Genomic DNA, 8,811 nt, shown 5'->3' with positions numbered 1-8,811 from the left:
TGCGTGCGCCCCGACGGTGGCCGTCCCCGGGCACAGCACGTCCCAAGCGGGCCTCCCTGTGGCCACCGGCGTAGGTGCCGCCCCGACGCCGCTTCCTGCCGCCGGTCCGCGGCTCCTCCTGTGCTCGGTATCATTGTGTCGCTAAGATTCCTTTTTGATACTGATAGGAATTTGCACTCTCTCAGAAGTACCACAAGGAACTGCTCCGGTTGAAACAAAACGACTACACAAAAGCGCATGAACTTCTCGAGCATGTTTACATGGACCAACAAATAACAAACACTGATGCCTCTGGTGAGTACACTCGATTTTCTTGCCTTTGGAGGATCATTTAATGCTCATTTCGTCTTAGTTCAACAGCTCAATACAAAGCTTTATTCCCAGTTGTTTCTCGAGTAGTTCATTCTCTGAACAGAGACTTGATTTGGCCATATCTTTGCATCCATTATTCTGTTTTTTTCCCGATTTCTCTACTCCAGTGACAGTGCATGTAATATAAACCTATGCACCATCCTCGGCTCTTTGAAACCTTGAACAACATATGTAATATGCACATCTTAGATTTATATATCTACCTTCTTATTTTTTATAATCTATATATTCTCCAGATTCGAGGTCTTTTTGCAACCTGCCTGTGTGCGCGATGGCGCACACCTACTTTCTGCTACCTTATTCGGGAAACAAAGGTATTTTCCAATCTCTCTGTTGACTTTCATTGTTTAGGTGAATGTAGGCTAATAGAATGAGTTCGCATTCATACAGCTACCCACCTCAGTTTACATCTTACAGTGTCTATCATCTCTGCTTTCATAAATGTTGGGGCCAAACCTCAATCTGAGAAATTGTCGACGTCTAACTTTTTGACTGGATTTAAATTCAATTACTATGGTCTAAGTGGTGCGATTTCTTTTCATTGGTTTCAGGCTTATCTACGTAGCCCATTTCAACAATCCACTGGTGATATACAGCGACAGCTGAACAGTTGGAGAAAGAGTATCTGATCTGACGGATCTCGTTTCTAGTTCACATATAATTTGATTGGCAGTTTATTTGTAAGGTATGGCTGCCTGCTTCTTCAGATCTATTTCACGATGACTTCCGTACATTCAAGTCTGATTGAATAAATTGGTTTGGCTGCATGTGTCCTCCTGAACACAACCTGTTATTACACACTGAACAAAACCTGCATAATCTGGCACAATCTCTCTTGCTCCCTCATTTTTACTTCTTAGATGTTCAGTTATGAATGGCCACAGCACAGTGAGTGAAAAAAGGCACTACTATTAATTGTGCTGCAGGTAGTGACTTGCTTTGCTTAATTTTGCACGCTATTTTTTTCCCAAAGTGCGTTACTGTTTATCAATTATTTAAGAAATCACCAAGAAATACCTGAGTTTGTAGGAAATTGTCCCCTTTATCCGCTATAGCTGCTCAACAACTAGATGTTAAGTGTACAACACTTTATCTTGCCTTCTATTATTTACATCTAGCACTTCTATTTTGCTTCCAAGCCAAATTCTTTCTCTTTTTTTTGCCACACAGTACCCTTCTTCTATGGATGAATGCTTCCCGTTTATTTTAACACCCACAGACCTATCCATAGCCTATGTCCACTGCATTTGCTACATTTGGTTGACTTAGAACAATTTATGTATCCTCTGCTCATAATACAGCTGTTTAATTGTGGTTCCTGCAGGTTAATACATATGGTTCTAATTCCAGCTACGCCAAAACCAGGCCGTCCTGCCAACCTATTTGGCTTACATATCTGATCGTATCTAATTCTACATGTTTTCCTTCGCTCAATTCCATGGAGTGTCTCAGTTTACACGGGCATCCATATTCCATTCCAACATTTGCCTTTTTAGTTTTCGCAAAATGACTCAACATTGGCGCACGACTTTACATACCTAAATTCTGAATCTTGTGTGTTTAGTGCTAAAGACAACTGTGTAATCCCTATGTACATTGCAACCTATAGTGGACTTCTAAGTCTTGTGTGTTTAGTACTAAACAGAACCGTGTAATATTCAGTATATGATGCACCATGCTATTTATGTGAACCTTGCTTGTATAATGCTCTGATGCCCTACCATGCTGGTTATAGGCATGCCTTTCGGTAATCTATATAAATAGACCTACTTCACGGCACATTCTACACCCACACTTATCCCCGAGCGCATGCATCACATTCGATACCCACACTTATCCCCGGGCGCGCGAATGCGCACGCCCTGACACTAGTTATTCACATTCGCGTCGCCGGCCGGCCGGGCTTTGTGTGTTGGCTCCAATGTCGTGTCTAAATCTGCAAAAACTGCGATCCTACGATTTGACAGGGACGGATTGATCGATTTTGCAATCAGGGCGTCGAAACTGAAACTGGATACGGTCCTGCGTGCAGTCCCTGTTGATGGCGTCGCTCGATCATCGCTCCCGGCCTGAGTCTCACGGTGACGTGTGTGCCAGAGACAAGTATGGCGGGGGTGCCGCGGCAGCACGGCACCCACGACGCGGCAGCCATGTTCGCTTCATCTTATTAGCCTGACTTATAATGTGTTTTTCTCCTAACAAACTAGCGAACAGTATTTTTTAACTGAACTTTACAGCAAAATGAACAGGATTGTCTATGTTCATGGCGTGCGGCGACAAGGTTGCTTGCGAATGGCTGCCCTGCCTCTCTCGCAGCGAATGTGTGATTGATAAACGACGTCGAAGCTGTCATGCTACATACACTATGTCCTGTTCGCTTGGCTGATAAGCCATGGCTGAAAGTACTATTGGCTGATTTAGTGTGAGAGAAAAACATTGTTCGTTGGCTGAAAAAGTACGGCTTATAAGCCAAGCGAACAGGACGTAGGTACATTTCCATGATGACTTGATCAATGCATATTTATGTTTTAAATAGTGATACACAATTTAGAATTATATATGCTTATTTGTAATTTAACCGTGATGTGTAATTTTGAAGAAAGTTATTAAATGAGTTTTCACAATAATTTTGCATTAGTATATTTATTACTCAATCCATATATTTTATTTTGTTTTTTTAACCAGTCAGAAGTTGGCAGAATAGATACAAACTAAAGGTGTGCTCATTTATATTATCTTGAAAAATGACCGATGTGGGTAATCTAAACGCAAATTTAGTGATTACTTTGATTTATCTTCCATAATAAGAAGACGCCAATAATTTTATGTTTTTTTTTGTAATGACAAAGGTACGTACCAAGTTTTTTTTTAAAAAACATAACACTCGCTATTATGACAATAATGATTAAAGCCCAATGAATGAATTATTAAAGGTTAGACCTTTCTAATTTTTTTTGCTTAGCATATATCGTCAGTATTAACATGGAGTCTTTCTAGGATCTCTAATTAGTAACACTAAGATTAAAATTCAAATTTAATATGGATGAAAAAAATAGAGGAGAAATTTCTGCAATTTAATATTAGATATAAAAATATATACGTATTATATACATGACGTGTGTGTCCATGCTTGGCAGCGACAGAGCGCGCGGCTAGAAGTGGGCCGTAAGTAGAGTATGTGAGATGTGACGCTTGGACTGAATTCCTGCGGGTTTGCTGGCCCAACTCGGCAGCCTCTTGCGGCCGCCGCCCGCAAGAAAAGGTCCATTTCCTTTCTCTCCTCCACGCTCCAGCAGACGCTTCGCGACGGCCGCGCTGCTCTGCTTCTGCTTGCGTTCCGCGTTCCTTCCCTCGTGTGCGGCAAGCCATGCCAGCCAGCGATCCTTCCAGAATGCTCCTCCGCTGCGGCCGCCGCGCCGCGCTCCTCCTCGCCGCAGCCGCCGCCCTCTCGCGCGGCCGCGACCCCGACACGGCCGTCTACGCCTCGGTCTCCCCGCCGCAGCCGCTCCGCCAGGCCCTCCCCGCCGAGGGGCTCCGCTCCGGCACCCGCCTCTTCTCCCCGTGGCTGCCCCCGTTTCCGTACCAAGGTCCGTTTTCGCCTATTCTTCTTCTTCTTCTTCTTCTTCAGTCTGGGCCGTCGGAGAGACGGTCTTTTGCCGCGTGGCGGAGCCGAGACTCGAGAGTGGTTGCCCGTCCAAGGGGTTCTGGGTTCGGGGATTTTGGAATGTCACTCTATTGGGACTGAGATTGCGTCTCGGCTAGACCTCCAAGGTGTGGTGAGTGTCTGGATTCAGGTACACTATACTGCGTACGGCACTATGCGCATTGGCGGGTCTTGTTAGTTCAATTCAGTAGAGGGACCTGAGGCTGGACTCTGAACTTTTCAGCCGTGCTGAACTACTGATAGTCAATGGACCAACGTATGTCAAGACGAACACGCTTTGTAATGTACAAGGGCATGTCATGGAAAGTTGCATGTGTTGGATCATGTAGATAGGTGGCAATTTCTAAATATCATATCATAAGCCTGCTTGCAGGGTCTTAGTTTGAGTCCGGGCAATAATCCTTTTCAAAATATGATAAACTTTGATTTGACGGTTAAGGATGGTCAATACTGACAAAGATATGATTGAGAATGTTTGTAGTTAGAACCTTTAATATTTCCTTAGTAACTCTGATGAGACTGAGGTGCATTTTTGCTTTACCTGAAACTGAAACTGCAGTTGCCTTGTTAGTTGTTACCTTTCGTCTTGGTAAGATAGAGCTCCGTGTGTTGAAGATCTTACTGTGTCCAAATGTGTTTCTAGGGTTCCCAATACTAAATACCTTCACGTCTGCATCGGTTTCACCGGCTAACCACAGAGACCAAGGTTCTGACGGAAGCTCAGGTGATTCAAGATGCTGCCCAGGGTGTCTAGGCAGGAATTCGATTGCCAAGGCGGCATCTGCAGTTGGTCCTGCTGTTGTAAACATTTCTTCTATGCATGGTGAGGACATTCTCGTCTAAATGGAAAACTGTCAAATTCCTCACCAGTGTTGTAGCTGTGTGCACTGAACTTTTCGAATCACCTTTTTTGTAGATATGCATGGATGGGTGCAAGAGCAGAGCATCGGATCTGGAACTATAATAGATCCAGATGGGACAATATTGACATGTGCGCATGTTGTTGCAGATTTTCAAAGCACAAAAGCAATTGTGAGGAGAAAGGTTGCTAACTTGGCACTATCTTATCTGTACACACTCCTTACATTGCTGACTGTGTAAATACCGTCAACCACTTATCATTGGTCATGTGGACAATGTGAAGCATGCATTTGGATTGTTGTTTGAACAACCATTTGTGTCAATTTGGTAGCTCGTTCTTAGCTAAATTTCAGACACTAGTTCTGATTTCTGAAGGGTTGATTTAACTCCATATAAGTAAGTTCTGATACTTTTGCATTTATCTTTGGAGACAAGAGTTTGGCATTAGTGGATGCTAATACTTCTGTATTTCATACCTAGTTAGGACAGTTTTGGTCTTGATTTGTTTCAAAATTGTATCTTGACTTTGTAATTGAGTTAACTTAATGTCCTTAATCCTCTTACCTTTCTTTTAAGCTGAGATTGACCAACAATAGTGTATCTACTAAGTACTACGGTTAATGTTCTAAACTTAGTGACTCAATCCTCCAAGCTGCAGCAGCATGGATAATTACAACACTTGCTACAGAGTATGATATGTATCTGTGCTTACTGCTTGAGATCACTGATTATGATTTTGTTGAGGTTATTATTTTTTACACTCAACTGTTTCCTTCATCATCTTTCTCTTAGAAGGTTGAATATTGTTACAGGTTAGTGTGACTTTACAAGATGGTCGTGAATTTGAAGGTGTTGTCCTTAATGCTGACCGCCTGTCTGACATCGCCGTTGTGAAGATTAAATCTATGACCCCTTTACCGGCTGCCAGGCTTGGATCGTCATCTCGACTTCAGCCAGGTGATTGGGTTGTTGCTCTGGGCTGTCCACTTTCTCTTCAGAACACAGTTACCGCTGGTATTGTCAGGTTAAGACCTAATCATTTTTATTCAATTTACTCTCACGAGTTATCATTAACACTAATAGTTTCATGAAAAATTGCATGCATACTTTTTTTTGTTGACTAAAATTGTCTACGTTGACTTATGTTTTTCTTTGTTGTAGCTGTGTTGACCGGAAAAGCAGTGATCTGGGTCTTGGAGGATTACGAAGGGAGTATCTGCAAACAGATTGCGCTATTAATAAGGCAAGACCGTTGGTTTTGTGTCGCTAACATAACATGTGAAATTAGTGTGCAAGTATCTTGCATTTGCTATGAGTTTACTAGTTCTTCTTAAATGTTTTGGCCATGTAACTATGCCTCATCAATTGTCACCTCACCTCATCATGTCCCGAGAAAATGCAAAAGATTATGTAGATTCTAGTCAAAATAAACATTAAAATGTCAGTGTAGCATGCCTTTTACTTGCAATGCATATACACATTGTTTATGATTCTCAATTTTGTTGGATTCTGTTTTCCTTCTCAATATCTGTTGAACAAACTATTTTGACACATTTGTATGCTGCAGGGAAATTCTGGAGGCCCTCTTGTGAACCTTGATGGTGAGATTATTGGAGTTAATGTGATGAAAGTTTGGAATGCTGATGGTTTGAGCTTTGCAGTACCAATTGACTCTGTCATTAAAATAGTAGAGAACTTTAAAAAAAATGGGTATGCCTTACTCTTACGCATAGCATAATACTGCTTGCAATTTATTATATCATGGTATTGCCATCTTTTAGCTTTCTCTTTGGAATTTCTTTCTATAGTTTTGTATGATGTGTGCTCTTGGATTACGTTAGTGATTGAAAGTTCAAAACATGTAATAAAGTACTTGTCTGAATAAAATGAAACAATAAAAAATGCAATACCATTAGTGTTTCCAAGCTTCATTCTATCTGATAAAAGGATAATAGTACTTAATTAATGCAATGATACGCAGCTCTCCTCCGTATTCGAGAAAAAAAAATAGTACTTCATTAGATCCTTCAATCATAAATATATGTACATCTAGGTTTGTCCCAAGTAAATTTTTTTATTAAAAAATTGCGATCAACATATAAAATTTTATACAAATCGACTACTCAAGATTGACTATGTTAGATCCATTATAAAAAAAATCCTTTCATAATCTATAACTATTTCCATTATGATAGTATATTTTTATAGATATTGCTAGTCAAAGTGTCACACTGAAGGCCATATCAATGTCCTAATGGAAACTTATGTTTGTAATTGGAGAAAGCAAGTTATCTGTGGGAGTAAGACTGTGTGTACCAACCTTTTTTAGTAGATTTATTTTGGACGAACTATACTATTCATGTTTGTTTACCTGCATGTCTGGGAGCCGCTTATGCTTGTTTCCAATATACAATGCAGGAGAGTTGTAAGGCCATGGCTTGGCTTAAAGATGCTTGACCTGAATCCCATGATCATTGCACAGCTCAAAGAAAAATCAAGTACTTTTCCAGATGTAAGAAAAGGGGTGCTTGTTCCTATGGTAAGCTATTATTAATTCCGCTTATGAAATAACACACCTTTTACTATGTGTTATAAGCCACTGTGCTCGCTGTGTGAGTTATGAATATATGTTTGGCACACTTCACTTTTGTCATACTGATTCTGATAATACCTTCTCAATGATGGGTCTGCTGACAGTATGTGGGTTCTCAATCAGGTTACACCAGCATCTCCAGCTGAACAAGCAGGATTTCGTCCTGGGGATGTGGTTGTTGAATTTGGTGGCAAACCAGTTGAGAGCATCAAAGAGGTAAGTAAGATAACTACTAGTGATGTGTGGTATATGATGGTTTTAGTTGTTGGTTTGAAGTTGTATCATGGTTTTTTGGGCCTAGTTTCCATTAAAAAAACTGGACTGGCACTTGCCTTTATTTTTTTTCCTTTGTCTAATAAAATCCATGGCAAAGCTTTTGCAGTCCTTTAAAAAAAATTTGTGTGCCATATGATTTAATATACTTGCAGGATTCCTTTACATTTCCCTGAAAGTATTTATCATATTAAGTTGTAATATCTTATTTGAATTTCGAAATGAAAAAGTAGCTGGTTAGAGCCAATTGCAGTAGTGGACTCATGCTTACATTTGTTTTCCTAATTTCAATATTCCTTTTCTTTCAAACCCTCAATTGAAGAGGAAGATTATATTCTTTTTCTTTATTTGTACAAACATGATAATAAAGTGTTCGCTGCAGATCATTGATATCATGGGGGACAAGGTCGGAGTACCATTTAAAGTTCTTGTTGAACGAGCGAACAATGTGACAGTGACCTTAACTGTTATACCAGAGGAGGCAGATGCCAGCAGATGACCTAAACTAATCTCTGCCCGGAAGCTGAGCTAAATCCTAAGGGGAGGATTCTCCATTGTAACTCAAATTTTCTTAAGATAATATAGATGCCCTGGACACCCATAGTACTTTCTGTTGAGTTCTGTATGTAGCCAGAGGATGATAGGTGACAGGACCACCCAAAGAAAGGAACGAAACTATATGGGAAATATATATTAGCGCCATGTTCAGCCATGGTACGTGTTGGTTTTTGTTTTCTGTAGCATGTATTTACAATCAATAACGGTAGGTTTTCATTTTATTTCTTTGGATTGAATAACACTGTCGGTTCAAGAATACCAATTCCTTGATTTTCTTCATAGAACGGTACTATGTTTTGCCATTCTATGCAGTACTATGCTTAGTCGCTGATACCTGGATTCCAGTTAATTTCATTCATATCATAGCTTCCTTGCCTGTGCAATCTGCATAGTAAAGTGATCGAACAGCAAACTAGATAAGATTGCAATTCGATTTCCAGACTGTAATTTTCGATCCACTGTCTATGATGTGAAGATTTTGTGGAATCTA

General features: G+C 40.5%; 1 protein-coding gene across 1 annotated transcript; it reads left to right on the top strand.

Annotated features, from left to right (window-relative positions):
• The first annotated feature begins 3,673 nt into the window (after window positions 1-3,673).
• On the top strand, window positions 3,674-8,572 carry LOC136481770 (putative protease Do-like 14). The gene is made up of 9 exons (XM_066479068.1): window positions 3,674-3,959; window positions 4,680-4,859; window positions 4,953-5,080; window positions 5,710-5,921; window positions 6,059-6,140; window positions 6,465-6,607; window positions 7,316-7,436; window positions 7,614-7,706; window positions 8,146-8,572. The coding sequence occupies exons 1-9, from the start codon at window positions 3,740-3,742 to the stop codon at window positions 8,260-8,262; spliced, it is 1,296 nt and encodes a 431-aa protein (XP_066335165.1). The 5' UTR covers window positions 3,674-3,739; the 3' UTR covers window positions 8,263-8,572.
• Window positions 8,573-8,811: the final 239 nt, after the last annotated feature.

Source organism: Miscanthus floridulus, chromosome 9 (assembly GCF_019320115.1).
Source record: "Miscanthus floridulus cultivar M001 chromosome 9, ASM1932011v1, whole genome shotgun sequence".
Classification (NCBI taxonomy): Eukaryota; Viridiplantae; Streptophyta; class Magnoliopsida; order Poales; family Poaceae; genus Miscanthus; species Miscanthus floridulus.
The sequence above is the reverse complement of the archived record's forward strand: the minus strand, read 5'-3'. Positions and strand labels throughout refer to the sequence as shown.

Bases quoted from the DNA above. Each gene is read 5' to 3' on its own strand.
- LOC136481770 (XM_066479068.1), top strand. From the start codon at position 3,740: ATGCCAGCCAGCGATCCTTCCAGAATGCTCCTCCGCTGCGGCCGCCGC. The intron at 5,081-5,709 runs GTTGCTAACTTG...ATATTGTTACAG, and splicing joins AAGCAATTGTGAGGAGAAAG to GTTAGTGTGACTTTACAAGA. The intron at 7,437-7,613 runs GTAAGCTATTAT...GTTCTCAATCAG, and splicing joins AAGGGGTGCTTGTTCCTATG to GTTACACCAGCATCTCCAGC.